At 35.4% G+C, this 18,252-nt stretch overlaps 1 protein-coding gene across 1 annotated transcript; it reads left to right on the plus strand.

The window, feature by feature from the left end:
- Positions 1 to 8,835, plus strand: LOC135770807 (C3a anaphylatoxin chemotactic receptor-like). Its single transcript, XM_065280617.1, has 2 exons — positions 1 to 85; positions 4,462 to 8,835. The coding sequence occupies exons 1-2, from the start codon at positions 82 to 84 to the stop codon at positions 5,538 to 5,540; spliced, it is 1,083 nt and encodes a 360-aa protein (XP_065136689.1). The 5' UTR covers positions 1 to 81; the 3' UTR covers positions 5,541 to 8,835.
- Positions 8,836 to 18,252: the final 9,417 nt, after the last annotated feature.

Raw genomic sequence — 18,252 nt, forward strand, 5'->3', positions numbered from 1 at the left:
TATAAAGGGAAATTGCAGAGACGTTGTGGGCATTGACAACATCTACCTGCAGACACACCGTGGAAAATAAAGACAAAGAAAATGGGTAAGAATTTACATCTATGCTGTAATCATATACGTTTGCCAATGTTTCATATTAATGTATGTTTTATAAAGTAACTTGGTTACTGAGCAAAATTGTGATAAGAGCTTTATTCTTTATTTTAAGATGTATGACATTAGTTTTGTTAAAGGCGAGCTTTGTATTTTTTGTTGCATCTTTGCTTTAAACAAGATAATGATCACTTGAGTAGAAAGTGATTTTGTCTGTCTGTGCTTTTGTCTTTTAGTGTTGACTGCAATTTTAAGGTAAAATAAAAGTCATGCACTCATGGGACGTTTTATTGATTTTGATCACAATGTGTGCACTGCAAATTAAATGCAATGTAAAATTGTGAAAAGCGATCATTTAAAAAATGCAAGCTTTGAACTTGTACTCACAAATGAAGTTGCATTGTTGAAATATTTCAGTGTTGATGAATTTCCAAAAAAAGCATAATTATCTACAAGTAGTATCAAGTTTTACAGTGGAATTAAATCAACAGGAAAAGTCTGTTTAAACCAAGGATTTGGCTGGCGTGTGAAAACACGTACCTACACAATATTTTTTTTTATCTAAACCAACTACATGTTACATGCATTTTTACATGCAAGTTAAAATAAGATAATTACTGTAAATATTTTGCATGATGTTGAGATGGATTTGGTATCAAAATTGAACTGAAAACATTTTGAAATTTTTGAAAACTCTCTAGGCATAAAGTCTAGTCTCTCTCTCTCTCTCTCTCTCTCTCTCTCTCTCTCTCTCTCTCTCTCTCTCTCTCTCTCTCTCTCTCTCTCTCTCTCTCTCTCTCTCTCTCTCTCTCTCTCTCTTTGATTAAACCTCATGTTTGGGCAAGCAAAGATGGCTATATGGTTGTCAAGAAAAAATAAGCTGATTGAGAATAGTTATTATAAATTCATTGGTGACATGTTGAGCTTCAAAGAAAAATGGGAAGTTAATAAATGCATTTGTGAGGTTGATTCTGTTGAGGTTTTAAACATTTATATTTGAATTGTTTTTTATCATCTCGATGCTGTTTTAATGTTTTTGTAGTTTTTTTGTAATAAAGAGACCTTAAAAGTCAAAGTCTCTCTCTCTTTCTCTCTCTCTCTTTCTCTCTCTCTAACCTGTTTTGTATTTCATGTATTTATTTGACAGGGACCATGCATACCAAAAGTGTTATGACAGAAATAGCAATAAAGCTAGTTTGCACATGCAGTCCCTGGGCAGAATGTTCAGGGGCTCAACGCAAATCATTTTTATACTGGCCTGGTCGGGCCAGTGGTTCAGGTTTTTACTTACCCTGCCAACATTTTCACCCCCCCCCCCCCCAAAAAAAAATGTCAGTGTCACATATTTAAAAATAAAAAAGGCTCTCAACTTTTCTGCTTTACTGACAGCAAACAAATTGCATTGTTTCTTTCGTCGCGTTTTACCCAAGTAAATGTCTGCTTCCATGATGTTAAATTATATACATTGATGAAAATATATTTCAGTGACTGAGGGGGGCCCAATCGGGCAAGTGACAATACTTGCCCGAACGTCTTTCATGCTTGCCCCGGTCTACCGGCAGAGATGTATAAAGTACTAGGGACCCAGACTTGAGTAAAAGTACAAGTGCTTTATCAAAAAAGTGACTTAAGTAGAAGTTGAAGTGCTCTTTAAGCACAGCACTTAAGTGGAAGTACTAAAGTATTAAACATGTTTTGTACTTAAGTATTGCAAGTAGTTTATTTTAAAATATACTACTCAAGTACTGAAAGTAAAAGTACAAGTATTGTGTAATGTAGTTATTAAAGAAAACAGTCAAAAGTTTGAAAATAATATTGTTTATATTATTTCAAATGTTTAAGCTAAATGACACTCACAATTCCTTTGGCTCTAGCAGGAGTACAAGGGCAGGAATGATCAGATTAATTCAGATTCATTTAACTGATATGGCGATAGAGAATTCAGTATTAATTAAATATTAGTCGATAAAAAGGTAAAGGTACAAGGTGTTTCAAAGTATTTAGGTTTCCTTCTTTCACGCACACTCACATTTTCTTGTGCATTCTCTCTCTCTCTCGCAAACTCTGTCTCTCTCGTGCACGTTGGCTCTCTCTTCGCTTTACATTTGTCCACAACCGCAGATCATATTTGTGAGTGAGAGGGAGGGAGGGGTCCGATTGGTTTAGATCACGATGTGTGTGTGTTTCTAAAGTGTATCACCGCTCCGGCAGTGATAATGTGGGTTTGGAATGATTTGTAACATTTTTATAATGAGTGTAATGAGTAACGATGCAGCAGATTAAAAATGTATCGGAGTAAAAGTATTAAACTCATCGAAAATATGTACTGAAGTAAAAGCGGAAGTAGGAGAAAAAAAATAATACTTCAGTAGAGTACAGATACTGTCTTTTAGTACTTAAGTACAGTAGTGAAGTAGCTCTACTTCGTTACTATACATCTCTGGCTACCGGGCAGTCCTTTATGTTGAGCCCTGTTGTTGTTGACTGCGTGTATAAAACGGTGTGTGTTGACTGTTGCTTTTGATGTGTAATGAAAGCCTTGATATTGTCCAAACTGTCACTGATTTTAAACTAATAGAAGTTTAATTATTAGGGAGTGTTGCACATTTTTTTCATTGTGTACAATTTATCTAATAAAAGACTTTCACATATAGGGTGTGACAGTTTGCAGGCTTTTTATTACACAATAAAAGAAAACGAATGAGCCACCCTTTATACCTTCAGGTATAATATCGCATGACATACTAAACCACAATATATCAATAAACAAAAAGAAAAACAAACTTAAGCAAAAGTATCTTTCCAAATATAGGCCTACAATTCAAAGAAAAGTTCCTGTAAAGTCAATCTTGTAAATAGTTTCTAAACAAATTATAAATGTTAGAAATGTATTGTTGAAACATGTCAAAAAGACTGTAAACTATGTAGTACTGAATTGAAGAGTATATCGTTATACAGTTTTTCACCATTTCTAAGTTTAGGATTTTTAGGCGGGCGTAAAACGGTCGATTGATGACACACCTGAGACACTGCGCATAGCCCCGCCCCTAACACAATCATGAGCATCCATTCAGGTTGTGTAGTTGTATTTGAAAGTTGAGAGAACTGCCGTCTGGCTTTCCGTCGAGTTCAACGCAAACAACAGACAATGCTGCCTATTTTTCAAGATTTAGATTTTTTTGACATTTAATATCTGACTTTACAAGGACTTTTATAATAGGGTGAAGTAAAGTCTTTATAGAAGTTTTCAGCAGTAACAACATAAACAAGCGGTTTTCGTGGTCATAACGTAACTTCCAGAAAAACTCCGCTAAGAATAAATAACAACAATGTACTTTAAACATATTTATTTATTTAACAAGCAAAATAAACAACACATAGATTACCTAGGAAACCAAAACATTTGTTATTTGTTCAAGATTTCAGTTCAGCAACAAGTCGGACCACTAAAAAATATGAAATTGGAAGTAAAGTTCTGACCAGACGCGTATCGTGTCACCGCACATGCGTCGGATGAAACCGTCTATACACCACTGATAATATTTATTTATATTATATTCCATTTCTGTCAATAGATCCTTTTTAATTGTACACATGCACCTTTAAACAAAGATTTTCACATTGTTAACTTTTTTAAAAGATTTTTGTGTCATCATTTGTCTATTTTCCCTCCGTATATTTTTTTTTAGGCATGTATTATTACATATTTAAAATAATGACTTTTACATTTTGCATGTTTTCATTAATTTATTTTTGTTTGTTAATTAATTAGTTTTCATTCTAAGATCATTTTTTCATTTGATTGCGGTGTAGTAATGTAGGTCATGTAAACTTGAGTGAATATGGATACTTGATGTTTTTTTATCATATCGATTTTTTTAATCGAGTACCAGCTTTAGGTTGATGTGCGTGCCTTGTTTTGCTTGGTCATTAAATAAATTTCCTTAATGACTTCTGTAAATTAAAGTTTTGTAATCAGAAGAAAAAATATTGTTTAAATGCTGAACTATAAACTACATTATGCAAAGTCTTTAGCAATGTATAACACACAATAATAGGAAATGATGGCAAGATGACCCCTGGTGTAAAATGGGGAAACTCCTACCCAATTTTACATCTCATCACTAAAGTTATACATGTTGATCATCTCTGTATTGAAATGAGATAACATGAGCTCTAAAAAAAGACATTTGGCAGACATTTTATCCAAAATGCCTTACAGTGCATCTACACTGGTTATCAGAATACTAAAATCATGCTAAGATATTTTAGCATTTGATTTTAAGCATATTTGCTTTGTGGATTATTAAAACAGGTTTGTTTTTCACAGTGCAATGTGCAAGTGATTTTTCTCTTTTCTTTTTGCAGTGGGCACAACTTTGAGACCTCAAAATCAGACAGAGAACACAACAAACATCAACACAGTGGCAAACCAAATCTTATCAAGCACCGATATCTTAAAGATCTGCATATATCTTGTCATCTTGATCATGGGTGTCATTGGAAATGGACTTGTCATCTTTGTGACCGGCTACAAAATGAAGACGACAGTCAACTCTGTTTGGTTTCTCAATTTGGCCATGGCAGATTTCATTTTTGATTTCTGTTTGATTATCAACATAATTGTTACCTTCAACAATAAGGTTTGGCTTTTCAACGACTTAATGTGTAAATTAACCTCCTTGGTCACAGTAATAAATATGTTTGCGAGCATTTTTTTGCTGACAGCCATCAGTGTGGATCGATGTCTGTGCATATGGATGATTGTGTGGGTTCAGAATAAACGAACTCTAAACAAAGGCAGAATCATCTGTGTATTTGTGTGGATTTTATCCATCTGCTGCAGCCTCCCTTTTGCCATGCACCGCTCGGTACAGGAACATAAGGGATTGAAATACTGTGTCTACAACCAGTCACATGATGTATTATTGTCTCTGTTCACATACAGGTTTATGGTTGGCTTTCTAATTCCCTTCTTGATCATTGCATCTTCATACATAGCTATTGGTGTGCGCGTGAAACTCCTTAAAATTGAAAAGCAGCTTCGGCCTTACCGAGTCATTTTGTCTGTGATTCTGGCTTTCTTCATATGCTGGTTTCCTCTCCATGTTCAACAACTGTGTCACATACATGCAGTGAAGTATAACTGGACTGTCAGTGCTCAGAAAGAAATTAGTTCTGCAGGATCTTTTCTTCAGTGCCTGGCTTATCTAAACAGTTGTCTGAACCCCATTCTCTATGTGTTCATGTGTGATGAGTATAAGACAAAACTTAAAAAGTCTCTCCTGCTGGTGTTTGAGGCGGCCTTTACGGATGATCTGCCTTACCGATCAACACTTCGTTCTACTTTACGCTACTCAGAGTCACTGCGAAGTAAATCTGGCAAGCAGACAAACGACACAACCATCTCCTCCTCTGGAAGTGGTCAGGGCAGAACAAGCTTTTAAATTCAGTCTGGTGATGACTGAAGATATAAACTTGTAAACCGGACATGAAGGTTTCTCAAACATTCCTCCATTCGGTCCCACCCCAAACTGTTGCCACTGGCTGAGTCAAAGTCGGAAGGTTCATGGAATCCAAAAAAGAGCAATGTATAGATGAGGAAATGACTTTTTTTAATTGCCCTTGTTACACAAAACCTTTACATTACAACGCTGTTAGACTAATGTATCTTTGTTGTCGTAAAAATCATCATAATTGAGGGAACTGATTATTTTCTGTTTATAATATTTAGTGACTTTTTTAAACACAAAGAGTTGTTTTATTTTAAAATAAGCCTATGCCTTATTGAAACCTTTGCTATCACCACTGTAAAAATAGACAATTAGGATGTACAACGTAACCATTACATAACAGATATATTTAACTTATGTATAATGTTGAGCTTATTGAATTGGTTAATTGAAGTTATTACACGGCCCTCTGGAATGTTTGATTGGCCAGTGGTGACATTCCAAGGTTTGATATTCCCAGATAACAACCATCCAATATTATCTGGGTATTATCCACATCTGGTACTGTGAGACATCGTGACAATTGCAGTTTAATTCGTACTAATTTTCATAATATATAATATTTCATTTACAACTGAGTAAACCAAACGCACAAATGATTGTGTTTACAGTGCGCAATATAACATGTGTTCATGTTTCACGTGTAAAAGAAAACACATTATTTTTCACATAACTTATTTACCTCTATACCGTTGTCTTCACTGTCCTCAAAACAGGCTGATGTCTTCCTTGTGCTATGAAGTCCCTCCTTCAGAAATACGTTACGAGTTATGATTGCGTAGTTTGTTTAGTGTGTTGTGATTCGACAGCAGCTTAGCTTAGCAGAGCCGTTTGAGCCAAAGCTGGTGACTGACGTACAGGGTCGGCGCCAGAGAATACAGAATGAGGGGGCCTCCTGTTTCACTGGGGGGGCACCTCGTTCATCTTATTATTTTATTATTATTATTATTATTACTACATGGCACTGTAAAATGCTTGGTACTGATTGGCCAGTCGCAACATTCAAAGGTATTTTATTCCTTGAACAACCGCCTGAAACACAGGCTCACCCAGGTGCTGCGTGCGAGTCACGTTAACAGGGAGTTTAACACCTTCAAATTATACAGAATAAATATTCATAATTAATAACGTATATGAGATTGTATTTACATTGATTAAACCGAATGTTCGTCTTTTGACTTTTAACTTGTTTTTACGCGTCTGGCTTTCACCCATTATGAAATGTACGTGTTCCCAGAAGGTTTGTATTTCTTAAAAATAAGCTAATAAAAGACATAAAATCTAAATGTTCTGTCTATATATTTACTCGTATAGCAACTAGCCGTGAAATAAGCGGGATTATTACAGCCAGCCAATTTGTTGTCGCAAATAAATCCCTCACTATAGTAAAACCATAACTTATCATGACGCTAAAGTGCAAAACTCACGCAAATCATAAAGACCAGTACATAACCAAATAACAGCAAAAGAAAACAATGTCACTGACATATCTAACACCAGAATGAACTATGCATTTTACCTTTAGAAGAGCTGCAGGCGACGAGAGGACTTTTAGAAACTTTTTAAGAGGGTCCTTTTAAAATTTCTTTGTCTTGCTCAAATGCCGAGACTTAGTCTACAAGTGTACATTATTTAGATAGAGAATGAGTTCTCACGCATGGCGATTGAGACCCCGAACGTGACATTAACTTTCATTGCAGACAAAACACTGGGGATAGCTTTAAGAATTTGTGTTGTTCAAATGTAGTGGCTGCGTGTATGTAACTGGCTGACTATGTTAGCACTGCATTGTGGGTTAGTATTTTAATTTTTTTTTTATTAATTATACTCCTCATTTTAATCAGTATACATTGTATAACCAAATTTATTTGCAGCACATTTTTTTTAATTATTAAGTTCATTATTATTTTGAGAAGTAAGGGGGCACAGTTACTCAAGTGGCCGGGCCATGCCCCCGGGGCCCGCTCGTGGCGCCGACACTGCTGACGTATTCCTGTGGGCGGAGTTTAATCAAAAACTTTAATATTGACGTCATTAAAGCAGGAAGTAGAGTGCTGTAGTCCAAACCGGTCGTTCGTTGTAGGCTTTGAAAGGAGACTTCTGTTTAGAAAATATATCGCCTGGCAGTGAACTTTGAGCGTTATCATTTTACAGGTATTATGTATGCTATTATAGCAACATTACACACTAACTAAAGTTTAAAAAATGGGATCAGGAAGAACACGACCTTTAAAGTTGGAAACTCAGGGAGGATTTGATACAAATAAGCGAATATGCCATTTTGTGAGACGTAAATAACACTGGTCCTGTTTGTTATTCTTTCTTTTTTTTCTTTCTTTTTAATAATTTTACATACATAAAAAATCATAAAGGTGTTTATTTACACAAATAGTCATAAAGGTGTTTATTTACCATGCACAAATATAGTTTTAAAGTTGTTCGTTTAACATTTTCATGAAGTCAAATTTTCTGTCGGTTGTATTTTATTGTAATGTTTGTAAATGTAAAAAAACTGAAACAGCTTGCAAAAATCCTTTATAATCAAATCAATATTTTGCATACACATAAATATTTTCATATGTGGCAAATCACATAACCAGCTGGTTGTTATTGTAAATAATCCCTTCAGGGTGCTACAAAGGCCCCTCTACTTTGTGAAGGGGTCTGGATTTGATTTGCAATAACAACTGTCTGGTTTCGTGTTATCTCTTACTAAAACCATAAACATCTAGATTTAGGTCAGGTTGAATCATTTTTCAGGGCTAAGAAAGGGCAGCTCTGTACTTGCCTTTGATATTCTAATGCGCACAATCTTTTCTTTTTCCTTTTGTTTGCTCACCTGACACACCCACTTGTTAGTCCTGATGGTTTGCAATTGGCATCACTACTTACCTTTCATATGGAAAAATACAAATGCATTATTTTCTTGTTTTTTACATTTTCATTATTTTAAGGTAAATAAGGCTGTTTTTATTGTGTACTAAAGGGATAGTTTAGAAAAAAATAAAAATGACCACATGGTTTACTTACCCTCAAGTCATCTGAGATAATTATCTCCATCATCTTTCTGTACACAATTTGAGTTATTTTAGTAATTGTCCTGGCTCTTCCAAGCTTTATAACAACAGAAAACAGGGCCCATGACTTTTGGCTTTATTGTGAGTAAATCATTGGGTAATTTTTATTTTTCACTGTATTTTTTTATAAATAAACTTTAATATATCAATTATTTTGCTGTGTACGTGTGTTTCAGTTCCTCGTAAGTCTTTCTAGTTATAACTTGTTTGTCAGTGAAGAGGGAAATCTTGACGACTTATGAGAATTTTTTTTTTTCACATTTCTGGTGAACAACTAATTTGACAAAGAAAAGTTTATAGCTTTGTTAAACTGCAGACACCTGGTGTTAGATTTGCTTATAGCTTTGGTAACTCTTATATTCTATAAATAAAATAAGTTAAACTCTCCTCTTATACTTACTATCGCTCTTTTAACATATATAGTTCTTTGCAGTTGAAACCTTGTGTAGCACTATATAATTGTCTCCTTAAGATTTTTAGAGTACTTTTAAGCATTCAGCAAATGATACAATTATATATCTAAAATATAATAATTATATTTATTTCATAAAGACAGTGTTATAATTCATTTGATTTGATTTCTGTACATAATGCTAATTTTAGCCCTTATTTAATCTGCAACTTCTTTTTTATATATATAAAAAAATGGTGGGAGGGGGCCCCCAAACAAATTCTGCTTAGGGCCCCGAAGAGGCTCGGGTGGCACTGTGTTAAAGCAACAGGCCTCTGGTGTAGAAAAACGAAAGGAGTAACAAGGAGGAAAATAGATAAAAAAGTGTTTAAGATAAACCAGATGCATTATTGTTACAGGCAGTTATGGATTTTTACCATCAATACTTACCTTTATTGAGGAGCTTGTTTTAAAAACGAGTGAAGTATGTTGCTGTTTTAAATAATTTATTATGTATAATTAAATGTATTTTTATAGTTTTGCTTGTTTAGATTTTGTTTTGTGTATAATGTGTTTATTTTAAACTTTAATAAGGCCATCTTAGCCAGGACTCCTTGGAAGAAGAGATTTCTTAAATCTCAATGGGACCTTCCTGAAAAAAATAAAGGTTAAATAAATAAATACAAATCTGAACATTACGTAACGCTTAACAGTGTGTACTAAAATTTCACATAAGCAAGGACAGTAGGTTATCTAAACAAGGAAATATCTAGCAAATGTTGCCTGTATTACTGCATTGCTCCTGTATTGTTTCTGCAACTCAATGGTAGAGCTTTGCATTAGCCGTGCAAAAGGTCATTGGTTCGATCCCAAAAATACACATATAGTGATAAAAATGTACAGCTGAAATGCACTGTTAGTTGCTTTAGGTAAAAGCTTCTGCCAAATGTGAACATGTAAATACTTGGCCCTCCACTGACTGCATTGAATTGTTTCCTGACAGAGATCTACTGTAGCATTACCTACCTTTTCTTCATACAACAGTACTTTTTCTGGAAAGTTCCCTCCTCTCTTAATCTTATTTTACAGAGTGTTAAGGTACTGTGTACCCGGGGAGTAAAGTAACATGCAGATCATTTATCTTTATCAACTCTGAGATCACAAAACTCGTAAGGTTATTTACCTTTTTACATCGAAGACTCATGAACTCTCTTTGAAGGCTCTTTGTTGCACTACTTTTCGCAGTTCCACTAAATTTTTTGCATTGAATTTAGTTATAATGTTATTGTGAGAATTTGGACAAGGAACGAACCCAGATGCAGACAGACTAAAATAATAATAATTTATTAACAAAACAGGGGAAACAAAAACCCGTGAGGGAGCAAAACAAGACAGGGTAAACGCTACACTAAACTAACATAAAACTAAACATGAACCAACAATAAACTACAGATAACAAACTAGACTAAACACTTCTTAATACTCACAGATATACGACTCCAGAACATGACAAGGATGTAACAAGACGTACGCGCCCTGAACATCAAACACAAGGACAATAAATAGGGACAAAGTAAATTACATACACCTGGAAATCCTTTCAAGTTAGGGATAGAGGAAAAAGTGACGAGACCCGGGAAATGCGTGGTCAGAATAAACCAATACTTAAACCACACATTTCCCACATAAAACATGGTACTGCCAGGACCCCGAACACAAAGACTAGATGTAATAAAACACATGATTTAGACGGGTCCTGACAGTAGCCCCAAGGGGAACACTAAACACGGGACAAAACAGACTGCATACAATACATGAACAACGAAAACATGACAAACATTAACAGGGGCAAACAGGAAATAACAATGATCGGATTGGGATGGGACAACAAAAATAACAAACAACAAACGGGCTCTGTGCGCTCCGGCGGCTGCGTCGGCGGCTCTGTGCGCTCCGGCGGCGGCTCTGTGCGCTCCGGCGGCTGAACAATCTCCCCCTTCCTCCTGTTCTTCCTTCGAGGTCGCGGAGCAGATAGTGGATGAGGTGGTGCTGTCAAGTCGTAGGAGGACCCCCCAGACGAATGCTCCCAGGAGATCCTCCTCTCATACTTCCCTCGAAGGGACACCGGTGGGGAGTGGCTCTCTGGAGCCGGAGAAGAGGGTTCTGGGTCACCGAACCCCCACATTCCTAAAGTACGTCCTTCATGGATAGCTTGAAGCGGACGGGGTTCGGCGGTTCGGGTCGGGTTCTGCCTAGAGTTAGCCCCGGGTCCAGGCACGAGTGGATCGGTCCAGAAAGGACCCGGTTCACACTCCAGGCGATAACACCGACCCCTCCGTGCAAGACGGGTGTACATGTCTGCTGGGTTCTATAGTGGCGCGTTCGTAATGTGAGGATTTGGACAAGAAACGAACACAGATGCAGACAGACTAAAATAATAATAATTTATTAACAAAACAGGGGAAACAAAAACCCACGAGGGGGCAAAACAAGACAGGGTAAACGCTACACTAAACTAACATAAAACTAAACATGAACCAACAATAAACTACAGATAACAAACTAGACTAAACACTTCTTAATACTCACAGATATACGACTCAGGAACATGACAAGGATGTAACAAGACATACGCGCCCTGAACATCAAACACAAGGACAATAAATAGGGACAAAGTAAATTACATACACCTGGAAATCCTTACAAGTAAGGGATCGGGGAAAAAGTGACGAGACCCGGGAAATGCGTGGTCAGAATAAACCAATACTAAAACCACACATTTCCCACATAAAACATGGTACTGCCAGGACCCCGAACACAAAGACTAGATGTAATAAAACACATGATTTAGATGGGTCCTGACAGTTATTGTCTGGTGATGACTGAAGATATAAAGTTTATACTTTATATTATCTAAAACAGCTACTTCTGCCTGATACATAATTATCAAATATTCATTACATTACATTCAAACTAAACATTTGAACTACCATTTGATTGTTTTTTCCATTAGACCCTGGGATAGGTCAAAGATTGGTAGCAACATTGATTTAGATGCATTTTTTTTCTTTTTTTTTTACATGGTCAGGTTTAATAAAAAGTTCACACTTGTGAAGCCACAAAAAGAAACCTTCCCCAAAACTGGTCTAAAAATATCATACATTAATATTTTTTCCACTTTAAATGATTAAATCTTTTAAGGCTACTTTTGCTTGAAACATACATATCAAATATTTACATTTGTGAAACATTTTGACCCTTTATATGCCAGTTTTCATTAACCCATGTTTTTAACACCCCAACATCACCCCACCCCCTTACCCCTTTTTTACAACTCACATCATTTTTCAACATCAATGGATTATCTTTTAGGAGCAATGCACCAAAATTGTGAAATTTTACCTGATGGACTAGTATAAAAATCAAAACTTCAAGGCCAGTAGTCCAAAATTATATCTTGATATAAAAGTATGCATTAGTTTATGTTAAGATAAATGGGGGGGGGTCAAAATTATAGTTAAAATGTTTTTAATGGGGCATTTTTTGTCCCTAGGATCACATGTGTCGGTATTTGCGCAGCTTAGCCATATTAAGATAATTTAAAAAACTGAAACCAAAATTCTAAAATATATAAAAAATGATTTACCTCTGGCAATTTAGGGAAATTTGTAATCATCACAGTCAGAATGGCACAAAATGTCCCTAGGATCTCTTAAGGGTTAATATAAATTAAGGTAGTTTGGGTGTTTGTCAGGGTGTGTGCACGAGTGGCAGGATCAATGGTTCTTACCATAGCCGTAAACATAGCCAAAGCCACAGCCATTATATTAGTAAACTTGGGGATTCTTTTTTAAATGAACATCATTATGTAAAAGATATTGGAGTTTGGACATTGTTATTCCAATTCAAGCTACGAATGAAGAACACCTTACAACCCTGCTAATGCTTAAAGGAAAGACACTACACAAAGTAAGAACCAACCTTGACGAAGAGGATATTTTTTGGAATAAAGAATTTCCTTGAGCATTGGAATGGACAGAGGAATTTAAATGGACTTTTTCGACTTACTGCAGAGTGAGTGACTACTATTGGAGTGTGCATCGCTTACCTGATACCTGATAAGTTTTGACGTCCTAAACTGAACTTAACTTAACTTTAATCTTGATTGCAAAACTTTGAGGCCCTCTGGAAACACTGCTGAGTGAACAGTCTTTATTTAGCGATATTAATCGTGTTATGAAATATTGCTTCAAGATGAACTTTAAAGCTTAAATGCTGACTGGGTGATGATGATTATCTACAATCAACATGTCTTTGGCTTGCTACATTTTGTTGGCTTGAAATGAAATTTAGTCTGTTCAGTAAAATAAACTCTGCTCTGTGCCTTGTTTATTGAATGTGTCCTAAAAGGAATTGTGCATAAAGATGAGTGTTACAAGAGAAATTAATGATGATGGATTCACAACTGATAAAGAGGATGTTGCAGTGTTTGAATTTAACAGATATGTATAAAGTACTAGCGACCCAGACTTGAGTAAAAGTACAAGTGCTCTATCAAAAAAGTGACTTGAGTAGAAGTTGAAGTGCTCTTTAAGCACAGCACTTAAGTGGAAGTACTAAAGTATTAAACATGCTTTGTACTTAAGTATTGCAAGTAGTTTATTTTAAAATATACTACTCAAGTACTGAAAGTAAAAGTACAAGTATTGTGTAATGTAGTTATTAAAGAAAACAGTCAAAAGTTTGAATATAATATTGTTTATATTATTTCAAATGTTTAAGCTAAAGGACACTTACAATTCCTTTGGCTGTAGCAGGAGTACAAGGACATGAATGTTCATATAATTCAGATTAATTTAACTGATATGGCGATAGAGAATTCAGAATTAATGAAATATTAGTCGATAAAATGGTAATAGGTAAAGGTACAAGGTGTTTCATTGAATTTAGGTTTCCTTCTTTCGCGCAGACTCGCCCTTTCTTGCGCATTCTCTCTCTCTCTGTCTTTCTCGCGCACTTTGGTTCTCTCTTCGCTTCACATTTGTCAACAACCCTGGCTCATATTTGTGAGTGAGAGGTTGGGAGGGGTCGCCCTTTACTATCTCCAATTGGTTCAGACCACCATGTGACCATGATTCGTAACATTTGAGAGTAACGAGTAACTATGCAGCACATAAAAAATGTATTGGAGTAAAAGTATTAAACTCAAAGAAAAAATGTACTGAAGTAAAAGTGGAAGTAGGAGAAAAAAATAATACTTCAGTAGAGTACAGATACTGTCTTTTAGTACTTAAGTACAGTAGTGAAGTAGTTCTACTTCGTTACTATACATCTCTGGAATTTAACCCCTACCATGATCACACTTATACTGAAACTGTTCAAACGGATAAACGAGTAAGGATAATGTCAGACAAAGGTGTTTCGCTGGATATTGAAAACTTGCAAAGGCAATGCAAATTAAAGTTTCCGCCTTAAACAACTTGCACACTATTGAGGTTAAAAAGGAAGATCTTGAAAGACAATTGAAACAAGAAAAGTAACAATTACAAATGGAAACCAAACTAGCTGCTGAACATCCTATGAATGGATATTATGATAAGCGTGCAAAGTCACGTACATAAAATCAAAGGCGTCATTATAACCACGAATGCAAGTTCTTAGCATTGCAGTTGTCGTTCATCCATTGTATGCCCAAAGGTGAAATTAAATATGCAAACTCAAACACAAGCCTCAATGCACTGTAATCATCCAACGCCAATTTCAAGTTCTTGTGGGTTTGGTGCAAACATCCAACCACGTTTGCCTTCTCCAATGTTCCAACTCAAAGTCCTTTTTTGCATGATATTGTACAACAGTAAAATATCATTGCTGCTCACAGAGGTGTCAAGTAACGAAGTACAAATACTTCGTTACCTTACTTAAGTAGCTATTTTGGGTATCTATACTTTACTGGAGTAATTATTTTTCAGACGACTTTTTACTTCTACTCCTTACATTTTCACGCAATTATCTGTACTTTCTACTCCTTACATTTTAAAAATCGCCTTGTTACTTCTATTATTTCGGCTTGTTTGCTTTTTTCATTCCGGCTTGTCATCGTTAAAAAAACCTATCTTGATAAATTGCATCATCCACATAAATGCGATTGTGGTTGGATGAGAAGTATAAACATACACCATTCCGACACCCTATTGGTTTGTACGCAATCCACGCCCCCAGCTGACTGCAGATGATCAAAAGTTTGTTTCTCTAGCGCTGCACAGAGAAACATAAAAGAACCGCGAGAGCGATTAGAAAGCATGCGGAGCAGTTTGCTCTCGCGATGATTTTATATCATCCGCCATCCGTTTGTACAGTAACAGAACGCGGCATTCTGTCATTAAATGTAAAAGTACGAAATAAAACTTGCGCATCACTTTCAGGTCAGTTCACATTCACAAGCCTGTGTAAATATATAGCTGTCTGCTGACACCAACTCATCTGTGTGATTTAAATAGTGTAACAATACCAATTTATATCATGTAACTTCAGTTGTTCAACTTAAATGACATTGTGCTGCTTTGCGTTTTGAAGCATGGCAAAGATATCTATGCTAAAGACATCTGTTGTTTTGTATATGCTAATAACTGCCCTAAATGTTATTTGCATTAACAAAACCTACTTAGCTGAATGCTTGAGTGTTAAATCAATGAAACACATAACCATACATACCAACTTTTGCTTTTGTTAATAGACATTAGCTGTTTCCTTAAACCTGACTTTTTGAATTTACTTACAAGAAAGACATTTAGTAATTCTCCTTAATTGCTTGGATTTATACTGACTAAAGTTAAGTATACTAAAGTCCATTAGCTACACAAGTACAGATACAGGAATATAGGCTATAATATATAATTGCATATTTGTATAATTGTAGTTTGTGTTGCTGTCAAAATAAAATTTTAAATGAAAACAATAATAGCATATTTCTATAGACCTTTTGCGAGTCGACGTCACAGTTACGTCACGCGCGCATGTGGTGGCAGAAAAACAGTGGAAATGAATGAGACACGAGTGAAACGGACAATATAACTCACTAGAAAATGTTTTGTTGTGCTGTTGAGTGTCAGAATAGGAATGCCAAAATAGATGACCTTCATTTTTATAGTATATCGTCGTCGAAGACACCATTTGAAGATAAACGTAGGTGTTTATGGGTGCAATAAAAGCCCTCAACCGGACAGACTGGAGTGATGAAATCATCTGAAAATCTTTTAATTATTTAAATAGAAAATAATTAGAGAAGATATCCAGTGTTCTGTCGAAGTCTGATCCCTCTATGTGTTTCTTATAGCGTTTTCATCACGTTACGTTTATAATTTATTTAGAAAGATTAAAGATTTCAATTAGTTCATAATATCAATAATATTACCATTTATTAAAGTTTTCGTATTTTTTTTTTTCATTTTCTATTACTTCTTTTTACCTTATATCTTAGCCTATGTCTTCCTGTTTGTTCTAAATTATGATGTTTACTAATAAATATATAAACATAGCACACACACACACACACACACACACACACACACACACACGATGTACAGTAAAGTGTTAATAATATATAAACAGGCCTATACAAATTAATTTGTATGTAAACATAATAGTTTTAGATCAAACGCGTAGGATAAAAATATAAGGAAGAAATGGAAAACAGGAAATGATTAAATGTTTAATAAATGATATTATACAGAATACATGATAGTATTGCTCTTATAAGTACTTCAGAGATTCATACTGTAAAAATAATTGATTTACCAATAAAGAAAAATACATATACATTACATACATGCAAGCATATCAGTGGCCAAGCCATTAAAACTTTTAATTTATTTAAAAAAATAAACGTAACTTGGTGAAAACGTTATAAGAAACATTACACTTAAGAGAAATATAGGGTAAACAGACTTCTACAGAACACCGGATCCTTAAAAATCACAGTTTAATGCTAAAACACTTCACACAGCTATTGAGAAGCATTCACTTTCTGCCACCAGTTGGGCTCCGCCCACAAAAAACGTCATCTCTGTTTGCAAACACGCAAAAGGTCTATTCTCACACATACTATAGTTGTGTGAGATTTTGTTGTTTTTTAACTAAAGAGGGCACCACTGTAGAAGTTTTGCCAGCAGCGGCCCTGCTCTGAAGTTTGACTTTTTGCACCATTACAATATTTATAGGCAACTAGTCATCATATCTTCCTCTCTATGGAACACATGTTAATGCTCAGTAGTACACATATATGGTTCTTTAATGCAGTGGTTATCAAACCTTTTTTTTTTTTCGCCTCCCTTGTGTACAGTGGATTCCTTCACGACCCCCCAAAGAAAATGTATGACATAAACATTCTAAAACTTACAATTTGAATTAAACAAAACATATTAAATTATACAATGTATTGCTTTTGTTTAGTAGCCTTATTTTTTGAGGTTTAATTACACAGAATTTATAATAAAGTAATGTATTTCATAAAATATTATAAAACTGGGGCCCCTGGCACCATCTCGCGGCCCCCAGTTTGAGAACCACTGCTTTAATGTATTTGTTCGCATTGTATTGAAATGCGTTCATTTTTAATGGGCATGTACCGTATGTGGTTGAAACAGATAGTCTAGTGCAGGGGTAGGCAACATGGAGTGCCGATGTCCTGCAGTGTTTAGCTCCAGGTCTAAACAAGCAGACCTGAACAAACTAATAAAGGTCTATAAAGTCACCTGAAACTACAGGTAGCTAAGGTTTTATAAGGGTTGGAGCTAAAATCTGCAGGACATCGGCACTCCATGTTAAGTTAGCTAGAAGCACGAGACGGAACACATGTGTCACATATCAAAACAACAACTTTACTTCCTGTTCGTTCATCATACACAAGTGTCCGGGTAACACCCAGACCGTAAACATATATTCCTTTTGCGGAACATCTCCCCTCTTAAATAAAGAAGCCCCTTTTTTTTCCCAACTCTATGCTAAAGCAATAAGTAATAACTCAACAAATTATATACTTCTTATTTCAGAACTTTTCCTTTAACTGTTTCAACTTCTTAATCATTATTATCTTTCTTTATTTTCTACAAGTCCATCCTCTTAGGTGGCTGTGACACTCTTCCTGAGCGGGTCACATAAGAATGTCTTTCAGTTTGTTCTG

The sequence above is a fragment of the Paramisgurnus dabryanus genome, chromosome 8, assembly GCF_030506205.2.
Source record: "Paramisgurnus dabryanus chromosome 8, PD_genome_1.1, whole genome shotgun sequence".
Taxonomy (NCBI): Eukaryota; Metazoa; Chordata; class Actinopteri; order Cypriniformes; family Cobitidae; genus Paramisgurnus; species Paramisgurnus dabryanus.